The sequence below is a fragment of the Leuresthes tenuis genome, unplaced genomic scaffold (genome assembly GCF_036924035.1).
Source record: "Leuresthes tenuis unplaced genomic scaffold, fLeuTen1.0.hap1 SCAF_23, whole genome shotgun sequence".
NCBI classification, from domain to species: Eukaryota; Metazoa; Chordata; class Actinopteri; order Atheriniformes; family Atherinopsidae; genus Leuresthes; species Leuresthes tenuis.
In genome coordinates this window covers 7,647,853-7,666,414 of record NW_027325377.1, presented here as the reverse complement: position 1 = coordinate 7,666,414, position 18,562 = coordinate 7,647,853, and the positions used below count along the sequence as shown (strand labels likewise).

Sequence of the window (18,562 nt, the reverse complement as noted above, 5' to 3'; positions counted from 1 at the left end):
CTGTTGGGTTTTAGGAATTAGTTTGAGAAGTGATTTTTTTTTTTAAATTACTATTTATAAGACTACCTTTCAGTCTTGTAAATACCGACTATAGAGTGCGATGTCTCATTCGAGGTTCAAATTTATTTGAGAATCGGGCCATCCAGGTAAGATACAGGTTATTTTGTTAAAATATATTACGATTTTTATTTTTGGCATAATTTAGTGATGATTTATTCATGTCAACAAAGCTGTCAAATTTAATTTCCACTGCACTCAGAAGCTGTTTCATGTTTTGTTTTTTTTCTTTAAAGCAATATAAATTAGTGTCATCCATTCCGAGCACAAAGCCAGCCTTCTTTATCAATTTGTTCAGGTTTTTTGAGGCACTGGCTCCGATGTTCCAGAAGACAGTGAAACTGTTCGGTTCTTTGCTCAGATTGCCTGACCAGCAGCATAATCATCTTTAAGTCCAAATGAAAGTAAAGTGCATATGTTTTCAGGCGAGTGGCAAAACTGACTGCTTGCCAAAAGTCAAGACAGAGCAAGGTAATCACAAACGAGAAATGATGGATATCACAAACTTTGGCTGGAATAAATATTTGAATGATATTGAATTAAAGTGCTGTGGATAGTGATCCCTATCCAGTTTCTGTCAGTATAGTAGTAGATAATCATGCAATTGAAAGAAAAAGTAATTTGAGGAAGTGAACTTGCAAATCACCCATCTTCTGGGTTGACAACTGTCATACAGGCCTCAGTTCGTTTGGCTGGGGAGCACCCTGTCTAATGTGGTGGTTAGTAAATTGGTAGCACCACTGGGGACTGTTCTGGAGCCTTTCTAGTTCACTCTGTGCACCTCATATTTTCAGTACAACTCTGAGACATGGCACCTGCATAAGTTCTCTGATGACACATTGAAGTCTGTCTTTCAATGTGTGACGCAACGTGCTGGAGATCTTCAACTAGTCATTGGTAGCAAGTGGTATATCTAATCAAGAAGCGATAGAATAAGTACACTTCACAATTAACTAATTAAATAAGTCCGTTACCTTTTTGTAGAGTAATGTTCTATCACATGTAACCAAATACTCAACTGTTTGGCTGATAGCAAAGGTCTTAAATGACCCCAAGCACCCTTTCAAACCTAACTTAAATCATTGTAAGAACTCTCTGATCAAACAGATAAAGCGAGAGAATACATGGATTAAAGGCTCATGAATGAGAAAATAGGTACATTTCATCTAAAAAGGATGTGCTTTTCAAAAAAAAAAAAAAAAAAAAAAAAAAGCGAACATCTACCACTTGTGGATGCAGAGTAGATAAGCTTAAGAGCTAACACACACACCAGTTCTCTCTCACACACACACACACACAAAATGAACAAACTTCACTGCTCATCATTTATTTAAGCACAACGAGGGACCACTTTCATTGCTCAAATTCACCTATTAGTGATTTAGTTTGGTCTCAAGTGTACAACACCATACCCACCACCAAGAATACAATATTCCCCCATCCTTAGTTTCCCCCCCATTCACACAGCAGAGAGACTGAATGCGTCGAGGACCAGCATCAAGCAGAGTACTGCTAGTTAAGTCGGTTATAATCCCCCTGATAAGCAAGCCATTCATTCAGCTTATTAACTTCTTATCAGGTCAATCATCCAAAAGCCATTCAGAAAACAAAACAAAAAAAGGCACAAATTCATAACATTGCATAAGAGTCATCACTGCAACATGTGACTTAAAGGCTGTCCAGTGATGTGCTACAGAATGACCAACAGCAGCGAGTTCAAGTTCCAGTTGTATGAGCATCAGTCACAAGGAGCATCACCATTGTTAACTGATGAACAGGAATCAAGTAAGTCAAATTTTTGGTCAAGTAGACATAACCCTCACATCCGCTGTAAATTTAAATAATGCCTTTGAGGGTGGATAATACCTTTTGGCCACAGACCTGTTACATTATGAATGGGCTTTATGGTGAAAAGGGCACCGGTATAACACCTGCTACAACATGAAATGTCAGTTTTGTTCCCATGAAAGGCAAAGCAAACAGTACATGTAGAAACCGAGGGATGTTTAGCTATCAGCAGCTCACTCCTGGTAGAGCAGGAAGCCAGAAAAGGTGCTGTACTTCCAAGTGCTGCCATAGATGGCGCCACGATGCAGCCTGAGCCAAACCTGGTCCCCTTGGAAGAGAGGCAGGATGGCATGGTTGCTGGCAGTCTCATGATCTGGAGCTCCATCGTTGGCATAAGCTGACACCATCACCTCCTCGTTGCGCATGAGGTTAACATAGAGAGGAACATTAATGGCGAGCTTTAAGATGTGAAAGATGAAGACATAGGTTCCATTTGCAGGACAGGTGAACCGGCCGATGTGGGTGTCATACATTTCCCCCAGGTTACTATGCAGCTGGTCAAAGACAATGGGCTGGTCAAGGTTGCCTGGGGCAAAGTTGGCGGTGCGAGAAGCAGTGAAGGCAACTCGAAGTGGCTGAGCGAGAGGGTAGAGCTGCATGGGAAGCAAGGCGGTGGGGTGGTGGCTGTGGGGAGTGAGTGGGACCTCCAATGTGGATACGGACATGGAATCGCCATGACCCGAATCCACAAGTGTAAACGCACCATCCCGGTCTGGACTGCTCACCTGGGAAGAGTCACTCCAGGCTGCAGCAGAGCAAAGAGAACAGTTAGGGCTGTGCAAGAACTACACAAAGCAAATGCATAGATCTAAAAGCTCCTTCTATGGATATTACTGAATTCTTCTATATGACTGAAACAGCAAATATTTGATGCTCATTGAAACAGTGGCCAAAGATGAAGAATGTATACCCCAAAATTCAGATTGGTTTAATTTCCTGAATTTAAGTAAGATCACCACCTTGAATCGTTTAAACCAATGGATGTAGTGCAACTACATATGAGCTCCTTCTGAAGTGCCAGGTGGAACACCCAGGAACCAGTTATGGTCTGGTACCATCTTTGCTACTTGTGTGTGTAATACTATTTCAGAAAAAAGGTTGCAGTTGCCTACAAGCCTAATGACCTCCCATGAATTTCCTGTGAATTTTACTGTTTTGGGATTGTTGTGTCCTACTTTTGCACCCAGAGGATCAGCTGATAACTGTTACAGGCATATCTCACAAGCTCAAAGAAAGAAAGGTCCTGCATCAGGCTTCAGTAAGCAGCATTTAAAAGAGTCATTTGTAGAGGTCCACCTTACTCTTACACTTTTTAAAACCAAATTCAGAGGAATAGTTTCCAGATTAGTTTTCCACTCATTGGAATTCTCAGCTGAAATTCATGCAGCAGTAGTGGCTGAAGTCAGTTTTAGGAGACTGAAAACATCAATAAACTGTCATCTCCTGGATTATGTTCAGTTCTCCCATCAACTTGCTTTAGCAGGCTAAGCCAAAAAGGTCACTACGACTTCTGTAATGCTGCTTTTAAGGAGCTTCAGCAGCAAAGATTTGCATGTTCTCACCACTAGAGTTATGTCTCCCTGCTCGTCTGTAGATCTGATGGTATCCCGTCTCCTGAGAACAGAACACACACTATAAAAACACAGACAAAGATGTAAAAGCACCATTTAACATCATCTGTTGCATGTAAGAAGCAAAGCCCGATTCATTTTTTATATTATAACTCAATTTAAATCACACAACAGGTTTCAACAGATTGGCCAGATTATCCAAAGTATTATCTAATTTAAAAAAGTAAAACTGAAGATAATTTAATAGAAAAGGACAGAGAATATCCCTCACATTTTGTAATTTGAAAGCATCTCTGTACTTTGAGTTGCCATGTTTCGCCGACATTTGAACCAACATTGGAGAACAATGAATCACTTTACTACAGCATGATGATGATGCAAAAATTGATATCTGAACAGTTAAGTAAGTGCAAAGAGACTATATACTGATCCAACTGTTCTAGTTTTAGAATTTGGAGCTGGATTCACATTAGTTCCCCCCTCTGAGGACCCAGAGATCTAATGACATTTGTTGGTGGGTCCAATTGCAATAAGGACTGTAACATTGTTTATGTCCAGTGGCCACATTCCATATAACATAACACACGACTGAGTTCTACGCAATTAAACAGTAAAAAAATGTTTCTTTAAGAGCATTCTAAACCACATGAACATGTAGTATACCTCTAGTGAGAGAGTTTAAATGAAGTTTGAATTTGAATTAAACTAAATTATACTACTGGGTCTGGGTTAATTGGCAGAAACGTGGAATTTTATATAGTGCTGCCATTCTAGTGAAGGAGAAAAAGAACAATTTAAACTGCCCTAAAGTCTCACTGGCTGACAATAGCATTTTGTCAAGTGTCACCATTTTTCTAGTATTTGAGCTGTGCTTGGAAGATTAAACAGAAATTGAACGGGAATGACTCACTCTAGGCGCATAAAAGAGAGGACCAGAGTCCCTGAGGTGTGCCTGGGGGATGTAGGACCCTCCTGGGGAGAGGAAATCACTTTCAGGTAAACTTCAGAAAGATTTGTTTCAGGCACAGCTTTTGTAGAGATGCAATGCTATCCCACCCCACATCCTGAATAGATACGTAGCAAAAAGATGGTGGAAATGTAGAAGTTGTGAGAAGCCAGAAGAAGTGGGGGGGGAGAAAATTAGAAGGTCAGGATAGATACCTCTGTGCCAACCAGAAGAGCGAAAGGTTTGTGCCAGTCCCTTGCCACCACGTGCCATACCTCTCACTGATCCTCTGTAGTACGACTGGCTGGGTCGACCCGCACCCCCACCTGACTGAACAGGGGACAGGAAGCTCTGTCCACCATTGGTCACTGCGTAATCTGACTGGTACACTAAAGGGATCATACAGCCAATATATTAAAGAACAAACAAATTAATTAACTAAAAACAACATTTTAAAAAAGAATTGAGAGAGAAAGACCATTAACTTCACCCTCATGGGCTGCATGGTCACGGTACACCAACTCAACATACCCAGCTGAGGCTCTTCTGAAGCAGGAGCAAACTCTGGCGGCGTTTGAGTACTGGCTGTATTGTACCTTGGCTCAGAGAAAACGGCAGCATTTGATTTGTACTGCAGTTCCCCATTTGGGGGTAAAGTTGTACCCACCTTGAACACCTATAGAAAGTAGAATACTGACACTATAGAAGGTTGTGGAAACATATGTACCATTCAAATGACCCCTAGATTTGATAGTCCGGGTAAAACTTACTGACTGAATGTTCTGAAGCTGGGCAGAGGCGAGACCTCTTCTGGTAGGCGGTGTGGAGAAAGCCTCTGGGGGTGGTGTCGAGGTACAAGACCGCACCCCATTACAGGGGGACTGCTTCCCTGAATCAGTTACTGGCGTCTGGAGAACGTTCAGTGTGTTAGAATTCAGTTGTAAAAATAAAAACATTTTCTCTGTTGACTTGACGAAGAAATCCATTTACACATGGAGAGCTCTTCTCTTCTACACAAGTGATGGCTGAGTCTCTGCGGTACAGTGGTGGTGAGGAAAACAGCTTCCTATCAGCCAACTGGAGGGGCTCCTACAGAGACAAGACAACTTTAAGATCACTAAGAATTACATGACCTAAAGTTATAATGCATCAGATAGTGAGTCACTGCTTCTTACATGAGGTAGGTCCTTTGAGGAGAGGTCCAGGTCACTTGACTCCAGACACTGATCTCCACTGGTCAAACTGACTTTACGCTCCAAAAGCCTGGCAGGAAGCGGGGTAGACTGAATATGGAGGGGAGGGGTTTAGTCCATTGATTTTTAGTTTAAACATAATTAAATCTAATAAGATGGAGCACACGTGCATAGAAGGAATGACCTACAGACGCGTCACAGTCATGCCCGTTAAAAACAACAGAATGACAGCTTACATGCATTGTTTTTGGTAGGACATCAGATGGACTTCTCAACCCATCCTCAACTGGTTCATTGGAAGGAAAACAAAAGATTAGTTAATAAAGAAAAAAAGTCTTTATTTTAATGAAACTGAAAGCCCAAACTATTTCTAGAGAACAAGTCAAAGTTCCATACAAGTGACTACCGAGAATGCCCATTACCAACTGGAGGCGTCTTCTGTTATTAGCTTAGCTGCAGATTAAGTTCAAGATGTATGAGCCAGGTAACTGCAAAAAAGCCACCTCAAGGTAAATTACACTGTTGTCTCCTCAGATGCCAAAACCACAGCATGTTCCAAACCCAGTATGACAAAACCAAGTAACCAGTGTCTGTAGAAGGAACTTTGACACCATTTAGGGCATTAATGATGTCACTGTTAGTCCATAGAAGACTGAATGTGACTATTCAAATTCAAATGTCCATATTTATGCTTATGCATATTTATTAAAAAAACATAAAAAATGTAAACATCCTCTCAGCTCACGTTTGCTGCCCTATAAGAAGCAGGGTCATTAATGTGGTGTATTGTACCATCGGCAGGACTGTTTAATTTTTTGATACACGTGCAGTTGGCATCCAAAAAGTTGCAATGCTTGCAGTGTTTGTCTCTTGTTGCATTACAGCTACAGAACTGAAAGAACCAACTATTTCATGATAAAAGATACTTCATCCACCCCTCAAGGACCATGCAATACGATTTAGATCCCTGGAAAACGTAAGCATATGGGCCATCAGTTGGAATGATTTTGCCAAATTAAGCGATTGTTGATTCGTTACCCAGAGGAGAGGGAGCTCCAGACGGCCGTCTCTTCAGTCTGGGATGACCATTGGTGGCAGAGCTCTCGCCATCCAAGAGAGAGTCCTGAACAGAACAAGTGTTCCTTTTAAAACCTTAAATACAAACTATAATATACCAACAATAAATTACATTTTCCTTTCCTAGCACAGTGTTTTTTTTTTTTTTAATAAATCCAAATACAAGCTGAAAATTTTTCTTTCCATTGCTAGTTATAGTTGGTTTAGTGCCCTTTGTAGAACTACAGATGTGTTCAGTAACTACCATCAGACTAAGTGTAAGTATATATAAACGCCAGCTGTCTGGCAGATGGGTTCAAAAAGTTCTATTGATGACATACAAGAGTTTCAGAGTCTCCAAGTCGTCATGTTCACTCTTAAAACCTGTGTGCACGTACAGCTAGATGTTTGTGTGTACTGGACCTTACACGCCAACTGAAAACTGGCAGGTAGACACCTCTAAAGCATTTGTACAGTATTTTGGACCCATTGGCATTTTGAGACCATGCCAAAATCATCTTCCAGCTAACAGATCACACCGATTGGTCGCTCAGTGTAGCCAGTTAGTGCACAAGAAGGAAGGAGTCGTCTTGTTGCCCCTGATTCAGTAAGTAAGTTTGGTGTCCAAGAGCCCAACAATAAGTTTACTTTAACAGGTTAAGACATAAATTATAATAAATTCCAGTCACCAGCCAAGAGATCTGTGCATCCCTTCTTAATGATTTGCAAACCGCTTAAGACCACCTGCATAAAACTGAAGGAGCCATGGATCTTAGTCATGAGGTCTTCGAGGTGCTGCTTCCTCAGTGTTGGGTCTTTGGGTATGGTGGACAAGGAGTTGAAAACCTCCACAGGTATATCCATCTGAACTACCTGAAAGGCACCGCAAGAGGAAAGTTTGGTTGAAGGTGAACAGACAATTCTGCCATAATCTCCCCATTCTGCACTCACCGACTTGGTATTTTGTTCCTCTTTGGCCTTCTTCTCTTTTCTCTGGAGAGAACATCAAGTATCAAGTGACTTTTAGATTTAATTAATAAAATAAACAGATTGAGTATACATGGACTTCCAGTTCAAGTGAGTTATTCTTCAGTCTATCAATAAATCCGAGCTAACAACATAAGAAATGCCGGACTGGGTCGGACTCCTACGTGCACACAGGTGTCAACTGTCTCATTACCTTTAAACTGGTTCGTGTACCGTGTTGCCAAATTACAATTAGAGTTTGTTGATTTTTTCCAAGCTGCAGGCCCTCTCACTTGAGCTCTCCATATGTGTAAATCAAGAAAAAAATTTGAATAACAGAATCAAATCATAGCTTCAACATTAAGAAAAGTGAACACACCTCCAAATACTTGCTGAGCTACAGGTTTACGATCATTTAAAGTGTCACAAGCGAATTTGGCAATTTTTCTGCTCTTTGACTCCTACAGATGGGGGATGCAATATCATTGTCGTAAAAACAAACTGTCTTAGCCCTTCACATGCACTGCTATACAAGGGATGTAGTTGTCATGCATTACAGGCAGATTTGAAGGTGGCGTATTTGTGAAATCAATACATACTTGATGTCTGAAAAGATGATAACGATAAGGTTATAACTTGCATTACAACGGTCAATAATCATAACTGGAGTGAGCATACTGCTGTTGGAATGCTGTGCATTTCCTGTTAATCACGATACAGAGCACTTAAGTAAATGTTTGAAGTATATAAACACGTTTCATTAGTTTTATTACAGGAATAAATCCCAGCTTCAATCGTCTCTGAATTACAGCCTACATAGAGCAGAGGAAGAAATTATCATAATATCCTTTTCATGGATTTAAACCTACATGTCAGCAACTTCAACACAGCCAAGCAAAGCAAGCACAACAGAGCTAATCAGTTACTACTTATTGACCGCATCAATGAAGCCAACTCTTCATACATCTGTCATCCTGTCTTTTCTCAGCTTTCACCAGCAGTAAAATCCAATCTGATCTTTATTCTTGTCCCGTGTCTTCCTCAAACCCTTTATCCCCTCTTCATCTTGTGGCATTGTCTTGGTATCTTCACTGTATCTGCCATCCCCCGCTATAGTCAAAGCAACACCTTAGAACTTTTAATGCAATATGGGCACACTTTTCCCAAAATAATACCATCAGAATTTCATACCAGCCCATGCCTAATGGGGAGAAATGCAGCATTGTTGTACCTGGCTGTTGGGAACTGGCAGGATGTGATTGATAAACTTGGATTATTAACACTGAAATATAATTTATTGTTTACCTGCTTTCAAGATGGTTTACCTGTTTGTAGTCAGCAGGTCGCTTCTTGGAGGAAGCTGGAACCACTTTAGGGATGAAAGTAGCAGCTCCTCTCCATGGTTTGGGGACTGTTTGTGCTGATAAGGGTTCATCTGGGAATTCTACATCCCAGCTATCAGGTGGCTCCCGTTCCCTCAAGGCCTGGAAATCTTCCTTCCAGTTTTGAGTGGAAGGAGTCTCCATGTCAGTCAGGTACAGTCTGCTGAAAAACTAATGACCAACAGTCTAGCGGACTTTGAAAGATGTTCACTTACGAAATAAACTATAGTTTAAAAATAAAGTTGTTTTTTTTTTCCTCTTCTTTTTAAATATCCCAGTGGTCTTACCTCCTTGGAAACTCCTTGTTTCAACTTTAACATGGCTGAAAGGAGCCCAAGAAAAAAGGAAAAAAACCCAAATCAGTTTAAAATTCATTTTATAAATAAATTAAACTCCCATTGATTGTGTGCATTTACAACTTCGATTTCACCATTAAAGCAGCTTTGCAGGAGACTATTTCCTGCTTATTTCAGTGCACTTTTAAAAATCCAACATTCCAGATGAAAACATCGGAACTTTTAATGCATTTCACCTCACCTTAACATCTAAAATCAAATTTCTGGCAAAAATGTTGATTATGCAACTGCAGTCTTACTGCTGTGGCTTGAGCTCCGCAACACTTCTGGAGTCTTGTTGGCTGGAGGTGGAAGATTGCTGAAGTAGCTGTAGTTCAACAGTCTGATGAGCTCGTCTTTCAACACTTTATCTGGAAGGGGGGGGGTGAACAAAAAGAAACAGGTTGTGCTTTGTCCTGCTACATTTAGCAAACCATTCCTGCAAGTACAAATAGAAGTGAGGTAAGCAAAAATGGCGTATATTTGACACTGAGCCTACACAAAATAATGGAACCCTTTATTTATTCATTACTTTAATTCAATAAAAAGCTGGTCTTCTTGACACCAGTAACTGTTGCAATATGACAAACAATAACCAGGTGGAGGAAATTATTAAGTTCCCCTAATACTGATGACTAATCTCACGTCACTGGAAAATAAAATGGAAGAGCTAGGAATTCTCAGGAGGAAACAAAAAGAATACAGTATCAAGAATTCCACGGGTTGCAGGAGCATATACCAGACTTCAACGCCCCTCTTTAAGCTTTAAGGCAATACAGGCAGAGAGACATCAGGAGCAGCTACAAAAGTGAAGGTAGAGGTAAGGCAGTGCTTAACAACAGATGGTGTCATCCTGGACAAGTGACTGAAGGAGAGGATCTGTACCTGGGATACTGAACTGCTAGCTGTGAGTTTACATTCATATCATATCATCGGTCTTTGTCTGGCTACAAATATCTCAACACCTTCATGGTGATTTCAACAAAGTCTCCTTCTTAGCTACTTTTCCAATCTTTCAACTTTTTTTTCCTTCTCTGGTGGAGCAGTTGACAAACTTTGGTTTATTCTATGTCTATGTTCAATGTAAAAAGATGAACACTGCTCCTCTGCCTGTCCTCCATTAGGAAAATCAATCCGATTCTCCTCCCCTTCAACGACACATCCATTCTTATGCGGTAACGTGCGACTGTATAGACCTTGAAGAAGTGGTCTTAGGAAACTGAAGACCATCTTTGAGGAGGTTTTGAGACCACAAACTGAAATGCACTCTGTGAGCAAAGTGGTAATGAAATTAAATAAAAATAAAAATAAAAAAAAGGTAAACAAGCATTGAATAGAAGAGGATACCATTTTGTTGAGCTTAAGAACGCGACAAAACAAGCAACCACCGCAGCGTCCTAGATGGTATGAGAGGCCCCTAAACCAAACGTGGTGCGAGAAATTGATAAACTTTGAAAGATCAGAAGCTTACGTCATCAACATGTCGCAGCTAGCGAACACATAATGGCCACATTTCCCAGATTTGCTAAGAAGCTCTTAGCGCTAAGAGCTTCTTAGGAGCGGTCTAAGTTAGCACTACTAAGAAGCTCTTAGCGAATCTGGGAAAAGCGGCCAATGTTCATTTCTGAGGGCATGCACAACTGACACACCAATCAAACAGAATACAGGAGGCAGTCATGATAAACACGTGTAGTTAACAGCAACTGTACTATAACACAAGCTGAGGCTTTAAGATGAAGTTGCCTTTTCATTGTCACATGACTAAAGGATATCCAGCTTTATAATTGGTTTTACAAGAAAAACCCCTCCCAAACGACAGATCAAGACCATAAACTCATGAGGATCAGATTTACAAATGCAACAGTTTGGTGTCTTGGTGTAGAGAAAAGTTAGTCTGGCTGACAAAATGGGCCTGACAAATGTAAAAAGCGTTAAATGGCGTCAGAACTGTCAGAATGCACTGCAGGACCCTGTAAGACATGCACCGTATTGAGTCAGATTAAAATCTTAAGTGTGGTACAAAATTATTCTTTGAAACTTTTGTAGGAGAGAAGGAAGTGGTTCACCTTCTGACGAGGGATCCAATCTCCTGAGGTTTCCTTGATATTTTGCAGCTACTTTGACTTTTGGATGTTTGAGGTTTTCATGTAGATAACTGGAACAAACACTAGCATCTTTGTTTTCTTCTGGGCACTGACAAATTGGACACTTCTCATGAATCAGATTTGATCAAATTATAATTAATTGGATTAAAACAGGACTTTAAAAGGGGAAAGTAAATTGGTTCATTACGGTCCAGTTAAAGTGCCTTGACATGACCAGCTATGAATTGATGCTATAGCAAACTGAAATGACTAAAAAACACTGTATATTTTTAAAAATCAACTCCTAAGTTGTCTAGAAGTTCAAGAAATACTAAATCCCCATCTCATAAAGTCTTCAACGCAACCTACAACTTTGCCCCATTTAGCAGTTTGAGGACCTTTGAATGCATGGGTGCCTTGCATCACATCTTTTCAACAGGCCTCTCCAATCTCTCCTAAAATGTAAGGAAGTGAAGAGCCTTGGGTACAAAGGAAGATCACCTACAAAAGGTTACATACAGTTTTTCTGAGACTGTAAAGTAAGTTTATAAAAAATAACATGTCAATATATGGAAGCCACACTGTGGACCATCATCCTTTTCTTTACATGCACATCAATGTCCAACTAGGCTGAAGTTTGTTTTTTTGCAGCTGAAGTACGTACTTACTTTACAGTAGTGTATATTTGGGATTTGATGACTACATTCTCTGTCCATATGAACGCTGTACGGTCTTTTACACAAACGGCCCCTGATCTGAAGCTCCAATAAAGGAGACCAAGTGCAAAGCAACACTGTCAAACTGCAACATTAAGTCCATCTCCTGTGCCGTAAAGTTAATGAGCCCTGCATGTACACAGACAACTGTAGAATTTAATGTGTTCTATAGAGGAAATACCAGGTATGAAATACGACAAAAACAATCTCCTGTATGAATGCACAAGACAAGTTTGCATGTAGCGGATTGCTGAGTGCCATTTGATCCTGAACATTTCACAGTTTTACATGAAATGTATATTTGAAACCCCTAGTCTACTTAAATATATCCTGTGTTCCGAGTCAGCCTGGCTTAAAATAATAATAAAAACTCATTTTTCATTGATAGGCCACATACTAGTATGCAGGTGATTAATAGTTAAGCTAATAAAAAATATACACACACAGATCACATTTGATTTTATAGAATTAGAAACATTTTTAAAAAGTAAATAAATCCCCTTACATGTGGATCCAGCCACTGGTTTGTCATTTCCGTCCAGAAGGTCCATGTAGACCAATGCAGCCTGCTCCATCTGCTCCTCTAAACTACATGACATAGGACAGAGATGTCAAAAAGGAGCCCTGGATTTGGTTTCTGCCATTCTGGACTATTCTATAACATTAGCCTCAAAATGTAAAAACATGAGTAAAACATCCCTGTAATTTATAGGATACATTTTCCCCTGGATGACAGGGAGAGGAGGAGCTAGATGTCATTTGGTCATCCTTCTCTCAATTTACACAATTTGGAAAATATATAAACAAATAAATAAATGAATTTTTAGTGACACTAGTTATGGGCTCAGTGGAAAGAATTTTCACACCATGTTTAAAAGGTTAAAACCCCCAAAATATCCAGAAAAGCTAAATGAAGGAAATCAAGCAAAGGTCTTAATACATGCTGAAAAACACACCACCATGTACTTCGAACAGCAATGACGCGTCAATGCAGTGCAAATGTTCTACAATTGGCCAGGAATCAAACATGGTTAGCCTCATCTTTCTTTCAGTTTTGATCATAGCATCAGATTTACTCATTCATTGATGAGCATTTGTGGGCGTTGACTGAAAGGTTAGAGTCAAAGACTGCCCAGCAGTCTCTGCACAATTTAACGGAACTGCTGAGTCACCGTCAACAACCCCATCAAATCTCCAGAGATCAACTGGGAGGTCCTTTCCATTCCGGACAAGTCAACACCGGCAGCACATCTTCAAAGGGAAAAAAAACAGAGACCCTCACCTGAATCTGTCATCCCTCTTGACCCCCAGCAGGGCAGAGAGCTGGCTCAGGCTGCGTAGCTGTTGGGTTGGGATGTGGGGTGCCTTGTTGTGTCCGCCCAGCAGGTCTTTCTGTACGTGCTCCTGCTGCAGGCTCGCAAGGAGGTGTTGGACTTTGAGCACCATGGCCAGGCGCTTTCTCTCTGCCTCCAACTTAGCCACCTGCTCCTTTTTAACCACCTTCTTCTGGGCCTTCAGCAGCTGTGAAGCAGGATGTTTCCAGAAGCGTTTTAGTCAAAAATTCAGAAAACTCTGCTTTTCACAGTGCCAAAAAGGGTCCAGTATGTAGGATGTAGTGTCTGTTCAATGTACATTTCCTCTTATTAAACTGCAGGAAATAAAAGTGTTGGATATAGTTTCTATTCGTGCCATTTGGAAAAACAAATAGACTTCTGAAAGCTTTTTCCACAGAGGGAAGACTTGATTTTGATGACATACTCCATTATAGGACTGTAGTGATGATAAGAACAAGGGATCTGTGTGAAGTAGAGGCTCCCAGATATTCACACCAGGCAAACACAGCCCAGCTGGCCCGGCTGTAGCCAAGCCACAAAGAGTCCAAAATAAAAGCTGCGATTGTGGAAAACTTACATTCTGGGTCAACTCGTCCAAGGTTTTGTGCAGTTCCCGTGCAAATTCCAGGTTGTGGAGCACTTCTTCATACTTTTCTGCAGCTGCCTAATACAAAACCCAAGCAAAAGCTGTGAACACATGAAACTTAGCTTGTGAGGTCGTTTTTTTGTGGGAGGGCACTTGTTCTCACCTTCTGATCTTTGTTTAGCGCCTCACCCTGGTCCAGCCGCTTCTTGTAGTCCCTCAGCTTCAACTGTGGGAATTCAAGGAGATCAAAATCTAGGAGTCTTGCCTAAAAAATTAAAAAAATAAAAATAAAGCTGCACTGTCAACATCTTACCTTCTTTTTCTCCAAGTTGCGAATTTTGTGCTTTAAGCAGATGAGGCCATCTTCGATATAAGTTTCATAGCCGTAGTAGGCAGTAGACATCTCCAGGCTGAGCTGCAGGAAGTTCAGCACCCCCGGCGAGCTCTCCTTCGGACTACCACCCCTCATTGGATCCTCCCGTTTTTCCTCACCCTCTGCTGAGCGGTCAGGCGGAAGGGGGACATCCAGGGTCAGGGAGGGAGACAGCTGCACCATGCTGAACGGACTACCACCTGCAAAAGGAGAGTCGCGACATAAGCGAGAGCCGCGCGCTGCGTCGCAACTGCAACAGAGATGCTGCTGGTGCCGAACAGAGGCGGACTCGGCCCAGTTTGGTCAGCTGCCAAGACCGTGACAAAGCATTCATGGAGGCCACGAGACAACGTGCTCTCTCTGGATAAATCGCCAAAGCAGTAGGCAAAAAACAACTAACAAACAAACCACAAACTCCGGAACGCACACACATACGCACCACGATTTACAGAGGTTCCTGAGAGGCTCCCTCGACCTTAAATTATCCGGTTTACTTAAGAAACATCAAAGTCACATTTATCCCCACAGCTGGAAAATGCAGCAATGTAAAATGAGCGTCACTGTAGATTCTTTTTTTTTTCGCTCCCCCGACATTAAGAATGCTTTCATCAAGAGCAGATATAATGCAGCCGCTTCACAATCAACCTAAACTCTGATGGAGTCATTTTAAAGCACCGGGCGCGCTCTCCTGACGGTGGAAGCCAAACTTTGCCTTTATCGAATTTAATTTATCAGGGAAGGGGGGCGGGGGGACTCCAGAATATTCACCTAATGTCTGTGGTTCGTGCTCTTTAAATCCTCACGGACAGAGAGGCTGGACAACCGAAATCCCAGTAACCGACGACCCCCACCCGCTCCAACCGCGATCTTTAACTCGCAGAGGTGACGGCGTGTCAGTTCATACCTTTATATACTCTGCGCGCTGCACAAGCCACAGAACCCACCCAGACCACATCCGGTTCGGAGTCCGTCAGCGCTCACACCGGATCCCCAAAACATCACCGGTTCACATGTTTCTCTTACACCTGAAAACTACAATATCTGACATATCTCCATACTTTTCTTGTTACGCAGCATCCGTACCTGACAGAAGGAAAAGCTGACATTAATTCAGTGTCGCACATGAAGTCGTTAAGTAATTACAGTGTGAACAATTTTAATCACCCTGCAATAGAAATATTTGCACGGTAGTTTTTTTATTTTTATGTTGATGTATTTCTATAGAATCCACCTTCTTGAAATAAACCTTTAATGCTTTAAAATCTTCGTTGTATTCAGCCTCTGTTGGCACTGTTTACTGCAATATTAAATTGCAATTTACAACCACGTGTTTTATGTCAATGGATTCGGCTAATTCAGCTCAGTTTGAAAGCACCACAAAAACTGCATCCTCCAACACGACCTACCTATTAATTAACTCCAATTTCCGCTATGCTTCTGAAAAATCCGTGATTTCTTCATCACCTTCTGTGGGGTTTTCAACCCTTTACATGGTAAACAATTTCCTTTTATACCAGAGAAAGGCTAAATCAAAATATCTCCATCTCTTGTTTAGCACTTGTATGGTGGCATATTTGAGAGAATAATTAAGCTTTTTGCTGATACTTAGATAGGGACCATGCTACTGAAAGCATGTTTTTCAAGTCTTAAAACTCGATTTTAGACTTAAACTTTAACTTAGACTTTAAACTGGATTTTAGAAAAACAAAAACAGTTGTTTGGGTCATGAATCTAAGCTGTACCATTTCTCCCAGCATTACAGTTTATGTATGTCAAGATGATTTAATCCCTTCTTGACAAAAATGATCTCTCAGTACAACTTTGAGCCAAGTGTCAGTGGTCCATAGCATTCCATCCTCCAAAACAATCAAGTTAAATCAACATTTCTGCACAACAGCTTGAATTAATACGAATCATTACGACCCTCACAAAAGAAGAGTTTATTGCAAAGCTATTTTATAGAACACGATGATTGCTAGCTAAACATAAAAGTGGTCACTAAATTGACATTTCATCTTACTTCCTGTTTCCACAAGCACTTTTTCATGGCTTTAATTAATATCTGTGTTTATCTGTTGATCAAAGTGGCAAGCTATGGCATGCAATTATCCTTACAAATACACATGAAGTTGTATCAAACTGAACAGAAACATGGGAAGAGATATATCTGTTCTCATCAGTGCGTAAACACTTAAGTCAAACAAGTCATCGGAGAATCAGGAAACTGCAATCTATCTCTATATTGTCAGTGGACTATTTTCCACTGGAAAAGCACAGTTAGAATAAGATAAACTCTTTTTTCACACCAGATCCAGACACAGGAATGAGAGTCATCTTCCCGGTTAAGGGTTTAGGGGACAGGAAGAAAGAGAAAGAAACTGAAACAATAGATATTAGGCAGGTTGGTTTGATCAGCATCAGCACATCACAATATGCAATTCAGCAGGGATACGTTAAGAAAGTTACAAGTAATGGGGAGAAATAAAGGGAAAGAGACCAAAAGTCCTTTTTAATGTCATTAAGCTCTGTGGAGTCTCGTCTTCTTGACTTCTATTGGCTCACTGAGTCTTTTTTGTTGTTGTTGTTCACATTTTTATTTATATACGGTAAATAACAACTCATATGGTACATCAGACATTATTTAAGACATGGGCAGTCCTGGTCAAAGGGAATTGAAGTCAGACTGTTAATTTGAAGTCACGGTGACCGTGCCCTACAGTACTTCTAGTGACGTTTGTGTGGTGACACCAGTGCTAGCCTATGGTCTAAGTCAGCCTGTTCTTCAGGCAGACCCAAGATTCAGCAGCACCAGCGCAGATGGTCGTGCAAGCTCCCAGTCTTTTCCAAGGTGCTCTGCAGAGAGACCCAATATTCAGCAGCTCTGGCTCACTTGAGCCTGTGCAAATGGCTGTGCAAGCTTGTGGTATCCCACAGGCTGTTCAGACTGCTCCAGCATTGAGCAGCTTGGGCTCTGGCCCGCCTGCGACTGGATACTCGACTGTCAATTATGTGCCTGTCGATGTAGGATCTGATGTTGGTGCTCTGCAACCTGGAACTGCCCAATCTGGACCACAAGGTAAATCTTCTGCTTGGAGTGTAGATAGCCCAAAATGTAATGCTGGGAAGCCTAAAGGTCTGACGTTGCTCTGTTATGAAGCGGAAACCTGTCGTGTTTAGTTTGAATAAGATTTGTTTCAGAGCAGATTTGTATTAAAACAAAAACCCATCACATAGGGTAATGCACAGGTGTGTAATAATGGCTCCCTTCTGCTCGGAGGGGTGGAGCTCTCAACTTTAAGTCCTAGGAAACTGGGATGTCAAGACTCGCTAAACTTCTGCTGTGAAGAAGACTTCAGCCAAACCCTCAGCCTCACTGATGTTCTCCCTCCAGTCCCTCTGCCACCACCTGGCCCTGTCCTCCAGTCAGGTGAGACCTCCAGTGTCATGAAGGAAGCTCGAGGAATTGCCAGCAGCAGACGGAGGAATTCGGCTACCCGGATGACCGCAAATGTCTGGATCGGGATCCACAACTGTACTCGTGCCACACTTTGGTGTGGGTGGTTTTCCTAACTGACTACAGGCTCCTGAACAGCCTGTACCTCTCTGGAATCTGCAGCATGAGAAGGGCAAAGACTACTTTCAGGATATTCACTACTTGAAAGGGCATATTACTAGCAATTGCTATGGAAGTGTTGAACAGTTGCACCCTTTACTCAATTGACCATAGCCATCAGATACAGCATCCTTTTCAGCCATTTCTCTACACCTGTGCATGGCAGCTGGACACAACCCCTTCCATGCAGTGCACTCTTGAAATTGGTACAGGTTTGTGCCACCACATAACTCCGGGCATAGATTATTCATTGCTGGGTGGATGGTAGCCAACCTTAGGGCTTGCCCACCAAACTGATATGCTTGAAATACTTGGCTGGAGACTTGATTCTCAAATATTCTTCTGCAGTTAAGCCAGAGCCAGTGCTATTCTGTTTCAGGCAGTCTGGACTCGAGAAGAGCGCCTGGGGCAGTGGGCAGCAATGAGTGAGTCGTTGGCATTGAATTGGTTTCTGGTTAAACACAGTCTGTCAGCATCAAAACACACAAACACAACACAGACG

The 18,562-nt window shown here is 41.5% G+C and overlaps 1 protein-coding gene across 3 annotated transcripts; it reads right to left on the bottom strand.

The window, feature by feature from the left end:
- Positions 1-1,381: 1,381 nt before the first annotated feature.
- On the bottom strand, positions 1,382-15,405 carry caprin2 (caprin family member 2). Of its 3 annotated transcripts, none has more exons than XM_072377839.1 (21): positions 15,352-15,405; positions 14,388-14,647; positions 14,238-14,300; positions 14,066-14,152; positions 13,437-13,675; positions 12,660-12,742; positions 9,615-9,725; positions 9,307-9,341; positions 8,963-9,190; positions 7,623-7,664; positions 7,416-7,544; positions 6,654-6,738; positions 5,852-5,901; positions 5,598-5,705; positions 5,413-5,511; positions 5,193-5,330; positions 4,954-5,098; positions 4,638-4,811; positions 4,387-4,448; positions 3,468-3,519; positions 1,382-2,650 (listed from the first exon to the last, which is right to left on the bottom strand). In XM_072377839.1, the coding sequence occupies exons 2-21, from the start codon at positions 14,628-14,630 to the stop codon at positions 2,079-2,081; spliced, it is 2,745 nt and encodes a 914-aa protein (XP_072233940.1). In that variant the 5' UTR covers positions 14,631-14,647; positions 15,352-15,405; the 3' UTR covers positions 1,382-2,078. The 3 variants fall into 3 exon arrangements, with proteins under 3 accessions (XP_072233940.1, XP_072233942.1, XP_072233941.1); XM_072377841.1 differs by having other exon boundaries at positions 4,698-4,811; XM_072377840.1 differs by lacking the exon at positions 15,352-15,405 and adding an exon at positions 15,216-15,329.
- Between the last annotated feature and the right edge of the window lie 3,157 nt (positions 15,406-18,562).